The following is a 16,146-nucleotide window of genomic DNA, read 5'->3' as shown; positions in this document are numbered from 1 at the left end:
ACCGAAATTGCTTCAGTATATATCCAGCTGTATAAATGGATACAATGTAAAATGCTATGTAAAAGCTGTGTAAGTCGCTCTGGATAAGAGCGTCTGCTAAATGCCTGTAATGTAATGTCATGTAATGAGCCCAACACACTTCATCAGCAAATACACTCACTGTCCCCCACCCAGCATTCCGGGGGCTTGAGTGACATTCCCAAATCCGATTGGTTCATGTGACCGATCGCATGGGGCAGAAACGCTCATGATCCCAGCAGTAGCTGATGGTTTGTGGGATTCATGTTTAGATGCCGACTCAGCGTTCAGCAGGGCGACTCAGCGTTCAGCAGGGCGACTCAGCATTCAGCAGGGCGACTCAGCGTTCAGCAGGGCAGCTCAGCGTTCAGCAGGGCGACTCAGCGTTCAGCAGGGGGACTCAGCGTTCAGCAGGGTGACTCAGCGTTCAGCAGGGGGACTCAGCGTTCAGCAGGGGGCTCAGCGTTCAACAGGGGGACTCAGCGTTCAGCAGGGGGCTCAGCGTCAGCAGGGGACTCAGCGTTCAGCAGGGGGACTCAGCGTTCAGCAGGGCGACTCAGCGTTCAGCAGGGGACTCAGCGTTCAGCAGGGCGACTCAGCGTTCAGCAGGGGGACTCAGCGTTCAGCAGGGTGACTCAGCGTTCAGCAGGGGGACTCAGCGTTCAGCAGGGGACTCAGCGTTCAGCAGGGGACTCAGCGTTCAGCAGGGCGACTCAGCGTTCAGCAGGGGGACTCAGCGTTCAGCAGGGGGACTCAGCGTTCAGCAGGGCGACTCAGCGTTCAGCAGGGCGACTCAGCGTTCAGCAGGGCGACTCAGCGTTCAGCAGGGGGACTCAGCGTTCAGCAGGGCGACTCAGCGTTCAGCAGGGCGACTCAGCGTTCAGCAGGGGGACTCAGCGTTCAGCAGGGGGACTCAGCGTTCAGCAGGGGGACTCAGCGTTCAGCAGGGTGACTCAGCGTTCAGCAGGGTGACTCAGCAGCACGGGTACCTGGGAGGGTGGAGTGGAACAGCGCGAGGACCAGGGTTCGAGTGCTGAAGGGCTGGCTGTTCTCGTTCACGAAGACAGGAATGCAAAGCCTCACCAGGATGAAGTATGCATAGAACAGACAGCCCAGGATCTGCAAGAGAACAGCGGAGGTCTCAAACACACGCGGTCTGAGCCCGTTTGGGTGGGGGACCTGAGTTACACAAGCCTGAATGCAGTCCTCTAATATACTCCTGAGGCCAAGGATCTCAAATAAAGTTTACTTTTAAATCAAGATTTCAGAGTTTATATGTTTAAATTAAGTAACTGTGTGCTGCACAGAGGTGCTGTATGGGGGGGGGGTTAGGACAATTCCAAGGGCCCTGGATTTTTTTGGCTGGCCTGGGGTGGTGGGTCCTATTGTCAAATCTTTTCATGGGGCCCAAAATCCCTGGTGCTGAGAGGAAGGAATTTTATGTGCAAGTGCACATGAAGTCAATGGAAGCAAATAGGTAGATTAAATCCTGGGACACAAGTGCAATAGTTGTGTTGTGTGAGTTGCAAGACCCAAAAAATTATGCATTTTAGAATGCATAATAAAATTTTAAAACAAAAAAAAGTATTTATCATACAGAAACATATAAAAGGAATATTAGCACATCTCTATTTAGCACTAAATTGATATTTTAAATAAATAATATTACATTACATTACATTACAGGCATTTGGCAGACGCTCTTATCCAGAGCGACGTACAACAAAGTGTATAACCATAACTAGGAACAAGTATGACGAAACCCCTAGAGAGAAGTACCGGTCCAAGTACAGGGAACAACCGCATAGTTCAACTTGGACCCTGTTGGTTAAACTGATTAACACTAACAACGAGAACGGCAACAACACAATCTATGGAAAAATAAAAATAAATAAAAATACAAGTAGTCGTTAAGACTGGCGCATCAACTAAGTCACCTATTAAACAGCTGCCTAGTTACAATATCACCCCTGTATTAATTTGTTTTAATAAAATGTAACGGAGTGTAACGGAGGCACTCACTAGCTGCCATGGATACAATATGCCACAATACTCAGCCATGTTGGAACTGTTTACATTTGCTTTGCTTGCCTGGGGATATGCAAACAGGTGCAAATTCAACTGAAGAGAGACAGGAAATGTAGTTTCCTCTTTAGCCCAAAAACGGAACACTGACTTACCTGAGCAAAGGTCACTCCAACATAGTTCCACCTTATGTAGGGGTTCCTGTTATGAGATATCATATTTAAACAAATGATTAAAGGTAGTAATACTGATTAAAAAACTAGGGAAAACAGAAAATCAGGCACATTGGTAATCAAGAGGAGCAAATGTGCTTTGACATAAAGCAAAGCTATAGCCGTGTATGTAAGTTGTTGAGCTGTGTATAGCTCATTGTTAGTTCTGCAGTCTGTGCATCATTGGGCCTTAGAACATAGGACTGTTAGCATACCCCATCCTCAGGGTGCCTACTGTCTCAGTAAATGAGTGAACTGTGAAGCACAGACTAAAAACCTTTACGTACAGTTTGGGAACGCTGTCCTTACGAAGCTGGTCTTTGAGCTTTACAGTCACACACTATTGTGTGACCAAACGTTTCTGGACACCCTTTGGTCTGGGGCTGTTGTTCATGGCCTGGATCTAGGCCCCTTAGTTCCAGTGAAGGCAAATTTCAATGCATACATTCTAGATGATTCTGTGATACTCCCAACAGTTTGGGGAAGGCCCTTTCCTGCTTCAGCATAATGCCCCTGGCACACAGCGAGGTCCATATAAAATCGGTTTTGTTGAGAATGGTGTGAAAGAACTTGGCTGGCCTGCACAGAGACCTGACCTCAACCCCATCCAATACCTTTGGGATTAGGTGGAATGCCAACTGTGAGCCAGTCCTAATTGCCAAATCAATGCCGGGCCTCACTAATGCTCTTCTGGCTGAATGGAAGCAAATCCCTGCAGCAATGCTCCAACATCTAGTATAAAGCCGTCCTAGAAGAGTAGAGGTTGTTATAACAGCAATGGGTGGCCCGACTCCATATTATTTCCCACATTTTTGGATGAGATATTGGATGTCATGTGTCCACATACTTTTGGCCACACAGCTCATCTTTTATATGCTATAGCCATCGGCAGGTCCTATAATCTGTGCTCTCAATCCTTGATCAAATTACTACAAGGGATACATTTCTATGTGAACTGATGAGAGTGGACACCCCTGCTCCAGAGAGCTGCTTTGCTGAAAGACTTTAAATCAACATTCCTGGAGGATATTCAGGAGGTATGTAACTGTCTCTAGTATCTGCTCTTAATCGTGTGTCGCTGATGTCTATCAAAGCCTTCACACGGTGTGTGTACTGCACACATGGCCAGACCTCCACTGGTAAACAGATCATATGCAGTCTCTCAATGGGACCGCCTGGTGAAAGGAAGATTAAAAGCAAAAAAAGAAGTAAATGAAATGTACAGTTGTGTGTGAGCGTTGGCCTCACCTGGGGTAGGACTCCCTGTAGATCAGGGTCGGGCAGAAGAGAAAGTACAAATAGCTGGAGAATGTGGGCAATCTGGGAGATATCCCTGAATAACAGATAGAGCTCAGTTAGACTTTACTGAGTGCAGCAGGTTAACCCTTTGAAAAGTAGGGTTTTTGTCTTTTTAATGTTTTTTCAAAATTCTGAGTCAGTGTTCTAGAACTCCTTTGTTTTCAGTTACCAGTAGTGATTGTGACATCATCATTAGAATGTTCAGTTAAGAACATTCTAAACACATATTTGTGATCTCACACCTTAAAGGGTTAAAGCAACATATTACTAGGGGACCCCAAATGCTGGTCCTAGACCATAGGGTCTAATTTTAGCACTAATTATACAATGGCTTAGCTGAATAATCAAATCTGATTGGTCCAAGCGTGTGAATTAATTTTCAATAACTGGCCACATCAGCCTTTTAACAGTTATAAAATTAATGATGTACAAAATCCAACATTCTAAATCAGCAAGGTCATTCTTTAGATTTTGAATTATTGTTACACCCCCTCCCCTTTTCAATGTCTAATTTCACTCTTAACGGCAACACTGAATCACGGTTGTAGTTACTTTAGCTTATAGCTTGATTTAGGGCTGACAACCATCCCACAAAACATGGAATTTTCCCTTATTTGGACAGTAGAATAGACGTTCTGTACTTAACTCATGGCTACAGGACACATTTTCTTCCATATCTCTGTATACAATTGCGTTTATTGTAGCTTCTGTTTTGAATGTAATTCAACAGTTAGCTAGCTAGCTAGCCAGGATAACAAGCATGCTGTGGGACCATTTTGACCTAAAACCCAGCTGAATTTTAATAGTGGCTTGGTAACAAGTGATGGCGAACCTAGTATAGAGCTAGCTTACATTCTAACCTGGTTTCAAAGGGTCTCAAATGTGGATTTGAAATGTGAAAACAAAAGCTTGTGGATCTCCAGGACCAGGGATTGGGTCCGCTGCTTTTGGCTCTAGACACGTTAATCTGCTAACTCAGGGCTCTCAAGCTCTTGACCAGGAGGGACAGGAAGTATTTTTGGTTTCTTTTAAATCAGCAGCCAATAATAGGCCTTGGAAAGAAGGTGTATGGATCCTTCCGCCAATGAATGATTGAATTGCATACTGCCAGTTGTGTCCTCCTCGATTTCAGCTTGAAATCTCTGGGCTTGCTTGTCACTGAAGTCAGGTAACAGAGTGAATATATAGTGCAGTGGTATTGTAGTATTTTGAGATATTACCCTGTTTTACCTGTATTACCCTGTTTTGTCTTGTGTATGACTTCTGGAACATTCTCCCGGATAAATGAATAGCTTTTCATCAGGAAGCGGATCTAAAAGCGAAGAGAAGAATCAGCGTGCTACCGATCCTATCCTGCAGCTGCCAGGGCTTTTACTGAGCTGTTCAGAAACCCTGTCCACTTCCTTCAGTGAGCCACTCAGGATAATGGCTTCTGATAAATGCCGCTAATGTAGAGTAATGGTTTCTATCGCCCGAGGGTCACAGCTGAACTAAAGATGCCTCAAAGTGGCTAAATGTCCCTTCTTTGTGGAAAATGCTCGCTCATCACCCCACTTGCCTGGCCATAGAAATATCAGGCCCCTAACACTGGCCCTCGGGCAGAAACTCTTAGGAAAACAATGTGTTTGAAACATCGCTGAAGTACAGGTCAGCAGAGCGGAGGGCTGCAGCTAAGGCCAGGAAAATGTCCCCTCTCTCTCACGCTCCTCCACTCTCTCACTCCTCATCTCTCACGCTCCTCCACTCTCTCACTCATCTCTCACACTCCTCCTCTTACACTTCTCCACTCTCTCACGCTCCTCCACTCTCTCACACTCCTCCTCTCACACTCCTCCACTCTCTCACGCTCCTCCACTCTCTCACACTCCTCCACTCTCTTACACTCCTCCTCTTACACTTCTCCACTCTCTCACGCTCCTCCACTCTCTCACACTCCTCCTCTCACACTCCTCCACTCTCTCACGCTCCTCCACTCTCTCACACTCCTCCACTCTCTTACACTCCTCCTCTCTCACACTCCTCCTCTCACACTCCTCCATTATCTCACACTCCTCCACTTATACTCCTCCTCTCATGCTCCTCCACTCTATCACTCCTCATCTCTCACACTCCTCCACTCTCTCGCACTCCTCATCTCTCACACTCCTCCACTCTCTTATACTCCTTCTCTCACACTCCTCCACTCTCTCACACTCCTCCACTTATACTCCTCCTCTCATGCTCCTCCACTCTATCACTCCTCATCTCTCACACTCCTCCACTCTCTCACACTCCTCATCTCTCACACTCCTCTGCTCTCTCACACTCCTCCACTCTCTTATACTCCTTCTCTCTCCTCTCCTCCTCTCACGCTCTTCCACTCTCTCACACTCCTCCACTTATACTCCTCCTCTCATGCTCCTCCACTCTCTCACTCCTCTCTCACACTCCTCCTCTTACACTTCTCCTCTCTCACACTCCTCCTCTCACGCTCCTCCACTCTCTCACTCCTCTCTCACACTCCTCCTCTTACACTTCTCCTCTCTCACACTCCTCCTCTCTCATAATCCTCCTCTTTCTCACTCTCCTCTTATACTCCTCCTCTCATGCTCCTCCACTCTCTCACTCCTCTCTCAAACTGCTCCTCTCACACTCCTCCACTCTCTCTCACTCCTCTCTCACACTCTTCCTCTTACACGTCTCCTCTCTCACACTCCTCCACTCTCACTCCTCCTATATCTCACACTCCTCCACTCTCACACACTCGTCCTCTCTCATGCTCCTCCACTCTTTCTCATTCCTCCTATATTTCACACTCCTCTGTCACAATCCTCCACTCTCTCTCACTCCTCTCTCACGCTCCTCCTCTTACACTCCTCCCCTCTCACAGTCCTCCTCTCACAGTCTTCCTCTCTCACACTCCTCCTCTCTCACAGTCCTCCACTCTTTCACACTCCTCCCCCCTCTCACACTCCTCCTCTCTCTCACACTGTTCCTCCCTGCTTCCCCCCCCACTCCAGCCCTGCTTTATCTCTGACTGAATCAGTCAGTGAGCGCGATGTTTACTGCTAGCGGAGGTGACTCACTCAGCCTTGCCTTTGCCATCTCAGCATTAGCTAATGAGTCCTCAGACACGGTCTTCCTGGCCAGCCGTTTGCCTTAAACTGGCAGGCCGGAGCGGCAGACTTTGGATGCTAGCGTCTTGCCAAGGCGCTGAACCCAAAAAAACGGGTTATCTAACAGGCGTGGCGGTCATGGTGACATTGAGAGCAGATACAGGCCAGTTATCGACCCTCATTACACAGAGTGCTTCCTTTTCCTTTTGCCAGTCAGGCTTGGCACAGTGTGCTTTGCCAGGGCTGTGGGTCAGTAGCTGCAGGTCCAGCAGGTTGCCAGCTGTTTCTCTGTCCTGCTCTCTGACTGTGAACCTGTGTTTTCCTCCACACACCTACCTCCACACACTCACCTCCACACACCTGTGTGTTCCTCTCACATACCCCACCTCCACGCAGGCACCTCCACACACCTGTGTTTCCCTCTCACACACCCACCTCCACACACTCACCTCCACACACCTGTGATTTCCTCTCACACACCCACCTCCACACACCTGTGTGTTCCTCTCACACACCCTCCTCCACACACCCAACCTCCACACACCTGTGTGTTCCTCTCACATACCCCACCTCCACGCGGGCACCTCCACACACCTGTGTTTCCCTCTCAAACACCCACCTCCACACACTCACCTCCACACACCTGTGATTTCCTCTCACACACTCACCTCCACACACCTGTGTGTTCCTCTCACACACTCACCTCCACACACCTGTGATTTCCTCTCACACACTCACCTCCACACACTCTGTCCCATTTAGGCCCAACATCCCATCAGCACTTTACCTGCCGTGTGAGTGCCCCTCCCGTTGCCAGCAGTAACGGAGCACATTAAACAGCGCACTCAGGTGTGCTATGGTGTAATGGGGGAGAGGTGGAATGCTGCTGGGACCTGTAGTGCTATGATCTTATTTAATTACGATTATATATCTATTAACCCTAATAAATAATATTTTTTGCACAGGGTAGCAATACAAAAGCATGATACACAAGAGGGCTACATATGACAAACTAGAATACATGACAGATATGGGACGTCCCGCTGATGGGGGGCTGTTGGTGACCCTACCTGCTCCAGAATGATGATGAATCGTGAGGCGGGGGGCAGCTGGTGGTGAATGACCGTGTAAATGGGGAAAACACCCAGAATGCACGTCTGCATTGCCGCCAGGACTAGCCCGGCCCCCGCCGTAAGCACCCCTTTGAAGCGGCTGGAGTGGTAGCGTCCCCCCCAGGTGCCCAGGACGTGGTACGGTCCGGCCAGCGTGTAGCTGAACATGAGCAGCCAGGCCCACAGCACAGTGGAGAGCTTCCCAAACGCGTAGGACAGGAGGTCAAACTCCAGCACAAGCCTGGCAGGGTGATACTCCATAACCAAACAACACAGGCAGCAGGGCTCAACCCGTTAAACAGAGCTAAACAGGGCTGGACCCGCTAAACAGGACTGAACAGGGCTGAACTGGCTAAACAGGGCTAAACAGGGCTGAACAGGGCTAAACAGGACTAAATAGGGCTGAACACTGCTAAACAGGACTAAATAGGGCTAAACAGCACTAAACAGGGTTAAACAGGACTAAACAGGGCTGAACAGGGCTGAACAGGGCTAAACAGGGCTAAATAGGGCTGAACAGTGCTAAACAGGACTAAACAGGGCTGAACAGGGCTGAACAGGGCTGAACAGGGCTAAACAGGACTAAATAGGGCTGAACACTGCTAAACAGGACTAAATAGGGCTAAACAGCACTAAACAGGGTTAAACAGGACTAAATAGGGCTAAACAGCACTAAACAGGGTTAAACAGGACTAAATAGGGCTAAACAGCACTAAACAGGGTTAAACAGGACTAAATAGGGCTAAACAGCACTAAATAGGGTTAAACAGGACTAAATAGGTTTAAACAGTGCTGATCCCTGCAAAACAGGGCTAAACAGGATTAAACTGTGTTAAACTGTGCTGAACAGGGCTAAACAATGCTGAACAGGGCTAAACAGGCTACTGAAATGCTAACCATTCAGTGATTCCTCATATTCTCCACCCTACCTGCCCTGATCGATGTAGTCCACCGCCAAGGTGCTGAAGATGAAGAGGAACAGAGCAGCTATGAACATGTGGTAGATGGTCCGGATGTGGTTGATCTCAAACAGCTCGCTGTGGGGAAGGAAGGAGAGGTCCTTAAATGTCACCCATCGAAATAAAAGTGAATATTCAGTTTTCCCTTCACAGTAAATATGTACTGCGCATCCAAATAAGAGGTTTTTGGCAAATTATCTATCAAATTCACTATATGACCAAAAGTATCTGGACATCCCTTGTTTTTCATGGTTTGGGCTAGGCCCCTTAGTTCTGTTAAAGGCAAATCTTAATGCTACATCATACAGTAACATTCTAGACAATTCTGCATTTTCCCAACAGTTTGGTCGAAGGCCCTTACCTGTATCAGCATGACCATGCCACCGGGCAAACAGCGAGGTCCATATATAAATGGTTTTGTCATGAACGATGTGGAAGAACTTGACTGGCCTGCACAGAGCCCTGACCTCAACCCCATCTTATATCTTTGGGATCAATTGGAAAGGCCAACTGTGAGACTGGCCTAATCGCCCAATCAGTGCTCAACCTCAATAATGCTCTTCTGGCTCAATGGAAGCAAATCCCTGCAGCAACGCTCCAATATCTAGAATAAAGCCTTCCCAGAATAGTGGAGGTTGTTATTGCAACAAAGGCTGGACCAACTCCATATTAATGCCCATAATTTTTGATCAGATGTTGGATGTCAGGTGTCCACATATTTTTGGCCATGTAGTACATATATACTGTATGCACAATTGCCAAATGAACTGTAATTTTTGAGATTGCTGAGCAACTAGGTGAGAGGATACTGTGAGGGTTGTTTGGAGTGCATTTAATGCATGCTACCCACAGGTACACAGACTCCCATTGTATTTGAGTCATGCTCAAAATTCCAGCCGTTGTTGACTCTAGGTTGACTCAGACAGTGTTTATGTTGATTTTGGTCACTTTGAGACCAGAGAAATGTCACTGTGAAGATGACTGTGTTCCTGCGTGACGCCGCCCAAATGATTCTGCCTCGTAATCTGCTCTTCCACCGCACAAAGGGGCGATCTGTGCTTCCTGGCGTCATCGGTTACGAGTGAATTACCTTTGGTTTGTGTCTGATGTACTTAAACAGAGATGATGAACTACATTCTGGCTTTTGTTTCTTTGGGGGGGGGGGGTTGCCCCCAGGGGTCTGTGAAAATTGTGGCCTGGGAGGGGGCTGGACTGTGGGAGAGATTATACTCACTGATAGGGGGGGATTGTGATCTCAGACATCATTCTAGTGACCCCACCAAATATGAGGTTATAGTTTTTGGGGGGGGCTCATTTGGGGGAGTTCACATACAGGGTGGGCCCTAGGATTTTGGTGGCCCTAATCCTTCTTACATTGCATTGTTATGAAATACCGCTAGTTCCGCGATAGGGGATGAATAACGTAATTACGAAAATAACGTTATTTACCTTAGATAAACATTGGGTCGTGTGGCCCCCCCTCGTGGACGTGTGGCCCCCCCCTAGCGGTTGTGGCCCTAAACAACCACATAGAGCATTTATGCCACAAGCCGGCCCTGTTCACATACTCACTCCAGTATTGATCTTCTGTTCATAAACACCTTTCTGTCTTCCATTTTGTCAGTTCTGGAAACAAATAAAATAAATAAATTAGAACAGGGTGAAACATGTCAGCAGTAAGTTTTGCTAGAATTTCAGCTCATTAAGGATGCCGGGCCACTCCTGAGATGGAGCAGCAGAGGCTGATGGCAGTTTTTTTGAAGTTTTTCCTGAAACATTCTGAAACCATGGTTAGTGACACTCACGCTTTCTGGCTGGACTGTGTGCCTTGAGAGCTGTGGCTGAATGGCAGACTATATGGCTGTATGCATGCTACTGATGCGCTCTGTAGGAGCATGCCATGGCTCGGAGGGAAGTCATGTTGTTCGACTCAGGAGCCTCAGCCAGAGATTAGAAGTGCACGCGTTGTACATCACGGAGGATCTCTGATCCTAGGCGCCGCCATCTGCTCATGAAGCTCCGAGGCCTGACTACCCTGATCTGTCAGAGGCACCGCTGCAGTCGCACGGCAACAGAGAACAACTGATGAAGTCACGCATTCATTCAATTCCACATGGAGCGTTTGGGTCCTTTCACCTGTTTCTCAGTTCAGTTAAAGAGGGTTTCTCTGAGGGCCCATGAAAAGCGTATTGCATATTCAAGGGCATCGTTAAGTTTAGATTTAAGTCCTGAGAATATAAAATCCAGTTCTGGAGGGCTGAAGTGTCTGCAGATTTCCATGGTTTCCTTTCAGTCAGCAGCCAATTTGGACCTTAAAAACAAGGTGTGTGAACTCTTTAGGCAAATCAGTGGCTTAAATTAAGAACTTGAGCTGAAACACACCAAAATCCTTCTGGCTCCATGTCAGAGCACGACTCTCTAAAGGAATCAAGATCATAATAAAAAGTGAAACTGAAACCAAGCTGAAATTAGTGCTCTTATGCCCCCACTGTCTTGCTTTTGGTGCAGCTCAAACAAAGGCCACGCAGCTCTATGTCTTTGATCAGATGCTGTGCTCTATGTTCTCAATCTCTTCACCGTGTCCTAGGTTATTCAGAGTCTTCGTCTCCCCAGGCCTGATGGCTCACATGTTTTGTTGCATTTTGTTAAAACATACAAAAATGCTTACTAACAAAAACCTGAAAACAGACAGCTGTCAATCACATTCCTCACCTCTATGTGTCTCTTCCACTGAATCAAATCATCTTCTTCAGTCTCAGCCTCCACGGCACCTGCACACACACACACACACACACACACATGTGCACAAACACACACACACGCGTGCACACACATATGCACACACATGGACACACAGACATACACATGCACACACACACACACACACACACACACACACATGAACATTCGCACGCACGCACACACATATACACACACACAAACACACGTACACGCACACACACACAAACACACACATACACACGCACATGCGCACGTGAACACAAGCATGCACGCACACCCACACACACACACACTTACACACACACATGAACACGCACATATGAACATACACACACACACACACAACACATACACACACACACGTACACACACACACACACACACGCGTGCACACATATATGCACACACATGAACACACAGACATACACATGCACACACACACACACACACACACACATAAGCACACACACACACATGAACATACACACGCATGCACACACATATACACACACACGAACACACGTACCCGGACACACACGCACACACACACAAACACAGACATACACACGCACATGCGCACGTGAACACAAGCATGCACGCACACCCACACACACACACACACACGTACACACACACATATGAACATACACATGCACACGCACACACACACACACACATACACACACACATGCACACGCACACACACACACAAACACCCATAAACCCGTTTCTGCCTCAGTGCTAATTTACATGTGATTGTCAATCGCCATTAATTTCATTTATGCAGATATACCTCAGACATTGGCCAAGGAAATGCTTAATGCTAATGTATCCTGTATCTCCCAAGCAAACATATCCATAAACTACAAATCAAAATGGTGGAAGTGCAGGCTGATTTGTAGGTTGCACAGAGGTATGAAACTACACAAAAAAGCAAACCCATATTATATATGAAATATATATAAGTAAATGTATATTAAATACTGTCCATCCCTGCATTGTATTCATGGATTGGCTCTTGAAAGGGAATCATCCTTTATTTACATGCAAAAATGTACGTCAGTCATTATGAAAATGCAATTCATTGATTGGTTATTGGTCATCACATGGGTGGCTGGCACGTCACTGATTGGTTATCAGTCATTAAAGGGAGGGTTGGCTGTTCATTCATTGACTTTCAGCCACTGGAGGGAGGGCCGACTCACCGTGCATCTTAGGATCGGTCTCTGAAGGCGGGGCGTTGCCGTGGTGATCCTTGGCATCGCCACGGTGCCGCATACTGTTGCCTGTGCCATGGGTTGCCATGGCATCTCTAAGGGTGATTTAGGCACTGGCTCTGAGACCTGTAGAGACAAACAGGAAGTGAGCAGGGTGGGGCGTGGGGGGGGGGGGGGGTGATTATCTAGAGCACTCATTTTAGGTAAGGTTCTCCACGGGATCGTGATTTCCAGAACACCCACGCTTTGCTCATTGTTAAACAAATTGGGGTCACAACAGTACTGCGCTGGTACCTGTTCACCAAATAAGAACATAAGAACACATAATGAGGAGAACAGGCCATTCAGCCGATCTAGAACATAAGAACATAAGAACACATAATGAGGAGAACAGGCCATTCAGCCCATCTAGAACATAAGAACATAAGAACACATAATGAGGAGAACAGGCCATTCGGCCCATCTAGAACATAAGAACATGAGAGTACATAATGAGGAGATATGCTGTAATTATACTGTAATCTATCTGCTGCATAAATTCTACTGAGATTTACACCACGCACAATTCCCAGATTAAGATGTGTTTGGAGCCATTTTAATTCTCTCTGAATGCTTATGGATAATTCCTCCCAGCGTTCAGATCCCTCCTGCTACCTGCTCCTGGTTTTGTGCTTCAGGTTAGGGGTTAGGGTTCAGATGGAGGGTTAGGGGTTAGGGTTCAGATGGAGTGTTAGGGGTTAGGGTTCAGATGGAGTGTTAGGGGTTAGGGTTCAGATGGAGGGTTAGGGGTTAGGGTTCAGATGGAGTGTTAGGGGTTAGGGTTCAGATGGAGTGTTAGGGTTCAGACGGAGGGTTAGGGGTTAGGGTTCAGATGGAGTGTTAGGGTTCAGATGGAGGGTTGGGGGTTAGGGTTCAGATGGAGTGTTAGGGTTCAGACGGAGGGTTAGGGGTTAGGGTTCAGATAGAGGTTAGGGGTTAGGGTTCAGATGGAGGGTTAGGGGTTAGGGTTCAGATGGAGTATTAGGGTTCCAATGGAGGGTTAGGGGTTAGGGTTCCAATGGAGGGTTAGGGGTTAGGGTTCAGATGGAGTGTTAGGGTTCAGATGGAGGTTAGGGGTTAGGGTTCAGATGGAGGCTTTGGGGTTAGGGTTCAGATGGAGGTTAGGGGTTAGGGTTCAGATGGAAGGTGAGGGTTCAAATGGAGGGTTAAATTAGGAAAAATCCTTCTTTCCCAAGTTACCCCTTATGAGGGCCCTTTGGGAAAGAGAAGTTTGCACTGTGTACTGGAGAAGGAAGAATTTGGTCCCTCTTGTGAAGACGTTAATGTGCGTTTACTGTATTTAGCCCAACTGGGAATCTGGTGTTAAGTTTAATAATCCAGTGTCTTTCAGTCCTGCGTCTGGCCTCTGCTGTCCAGCTGACATCTGTTTGAAGGCCCAATATTTCTAGTGCCTCATGTCCATGGTGAAGGAAATGAGCAGCTAGGTGTGTGTCTGTGTTTTTATCATTTTTAATGCTATATATGAGTTGCACTGAACTAGTCCTAATCTTATTACCTGATTCTCCTACATATTTTATGCCACAGTGATTACACTACATAACTTTTATGCAGTTGTATACATTGACTTTAAGTGCTTGTTTAATATGGCATGTTGTGTTTGTCATGTTGCTCTTGACTGCAGTGGCCTGTTGGTAAAGTATCAGGTCTTGTGTGGGTACAGTGTTGATTTCTGGTAGTTTGCTGCTCACCAGATGGTCTTTGAGGTTCTTGTTTTTTCTGTAGGCAGAGATGATTTTGTAGTCCTGCAGCAGGTCTGTGTTTTGCAGGGTCCTGGCCAGGTTCTGTTTGAGTTCCTGTTTGCTGCTTTGCTGATTGCAGAGTAGGTGGAGATGAGTGGGACGGTTCTTCTAGTGTCTTGTAGTTTCGTAGTCAGCTATGTCTTCCGGATCTGTCTGAAGAAAGATCTAGAATACCCCCCCTTGGTTTTAATGCATTGAAGACGGTTTTGGTGGCCTCTTCAAAATCTGTATACTGTGTGGATATTCTGTCGAACCTGAGCAAAGCTGATTTGATCAGGCCCTGGAAGGTGTGCTTTGGGTGGAGACTGTTCTTGTGTAAAAGGGTCCAGACGGAGGGTTAGGGTTAGGGTCAGGGTTCAGATGGACTGGTAGGTCCCACACCATCTCTCTGCTCTACTATTACTGCTACTATCTTACTGTATCTCACTGTTCAGGTTTATTATCTTATTCAGCTCCTGACCTTAGTAAATTATACTTTTTAAGTCATGTTCGCAGCGTGGAGCACTTCGCAACATTAGGTGCCTTTAAAACACATTCCTATTGTCCTATCAGTGTGGATAAAAGACTATGCTCATAATGAATGTTCCTTGTTATCAGTGTGATGTCATAAAATAGCTATTATGAGAAAGGTTCTTATCACTAGTTAAGTATCATTGAATGCCTATTGGTTTGCAGGTGTATTGTATAAATAATATAACTATGAGTAATCCTTACTTCAGAACCTGGATTCATCTATGTGGATAAAAGACAGTACATTTTCCAAGATGACAGTTCACATTTTCTTTGTATATTTTTGTAATATCACAAACAGAAATGCATGGTTTTTAGTCAAATGCTTGAAATACATCTTCTATGTTTTTTTTGAGCTGTGAGGCCGATGAAACATGAAGTTATTAAAGTAATTTAGTTTTTAATAATGTATTTGATATTAATAATGTCAAAAACATGCATCATGCTAATCTCCCTAAGAAATCTTCAAGTCATTGACTGGAGGCTGTATTTTTTACAGGTTACATAAAAACAGAAAGTCCTGCAACCATAAGAATTGTCCTCTGTATTTCACACTTCCAGAAACCTTCAGCAACCCCCTGTTGTCCAGAATATTTAGAGCTAGTTTCTGACCTTGATAAATATTAAGGTGTAATGAACAGACACAGGTTAACTGAGGTTTTACGAGAACAACAACACTGAAAGACTCTCCCTCGTTCAGGCTACCTATACTTTAATACAGAAGTGCTGTCCAAGAAAGCCATCCATTCCAGTTTCAGAAAGACATTGGTTTTGCAAAAAAAAAATCACTTCTGGAAGTTTCTGCGTAGTGCTTTGGTCTCAGGTGACCTCCTCCCTACCTGAATGCCGTGCCTTTGCTTCGCTCCTTAACGCTCTTCCTGTCTCTGTAGCAGAGATGGGAGAGCAGGCTGTGCTTCGAGGAAAGACGGGGTTGGGGTGTGTCGTACTCACAGGTTCCCGACCCGCCGGGGGCGTCTGCTGAGGGGTCCAGTGATGGTTAGGCAGGAGAGAGAGGCACAGCCTCGTGTGTGGGCTCTGCAGTGAGTGAACTGTGTCCCTCCGTAACCTGGGTTTATGGACCGGCCTTTGGCCTGATTTACTCCTGCATCAATCACTGTTTACTCCTGCCTGTCAATTTACACACCCACACACACACTC

The 16,146-nt window shown here is 46.5% G+C and overlaps 1 protein-coding gene and 1 long non-coding RNA gene across 2 annotated transcripts in view; both read right to left on the bottom strand.

Moving 5' to 3' along the window:
- Nucleotides 1-10,360, bottom strand: part of soat2 (sterol O-acyltransferase 2) — a 17,078-nt gene extending 6,718 nt beyond the window's left edge. Inside the window, exons 1-7 of the mRNA XM_064306078.1 lie at nucleotides 10,293-10,360; nucleotides 8,691-8,798; nucleotides 7,720-8,002; nucleotides 4,785-4,866; nucleotides 3,504-3,588; nucleotides 2,199-2,244; nucleotides 980-1,137 (exon numbers count right to left, since the gene is read on the bottom strand). Of these exons, the coding sequence (XP_064162148.1) occupies nucleotides 980-1,137; nucleotides 2,199-2,244; nucleotides 3,504-3,588; nucleotides 4,785-4,866; nucleotides 7,720-8,002; nucleotides 8,691-8,798; nucleotides 10,293-10,336 (806 nt within the window). The 5' untranslated portion in view covers nucleotides 10,337-10,360. The remainder of the gene's footprint in view (nucleotides 1-979; nucleotides 1,138-2,198; nucleotides 2,245-3,503; nucleotides 3,589-4,784; nucleotides 4,867-7,719; nucleotides 8,003-8,690; nucleotides 8,799-10,292) is intronic.
- A 1,064-nt stretch (nucleotides 10,361-11,424) lies between these two features.
- On the bottom strand, nucleotides 11,425-16,146 carry LOC135238435 (uncharacterized). The gene is made up of 4 exons (XR_010325117.1): nucleotides 15,940-16,146; nucleotides 14,428-14,643; nucleotides 12,668-12,805; nucleotides 11,425-11,491 (listed from the first exon to the last, which is right to left on the bottom strand). It is a non-coding gene; the product is annotated as an uncharacterized LOC135238435 (long non-coding RNA).

Source organism: Anguilla rostrata, chromosome 13 (assembly GCF_018555375.3).
Source record: "Anguilla rostrata isolate EN2019 chromosome 13, ASM1855537v3, whole genome shotgun sequence".
In the NCBI taxonomy this organism is placed as follows: Eukaryota; Metazoa; Chordata; class Actinopteri; order Anguilliformes; family Anguillidae; genus Anguilla; species Anguilla rostrata.
Note: the sequence above shows the minus strand (reverse complement) of the source record. Positions and strands in the feature narration are given on the sequence as shown.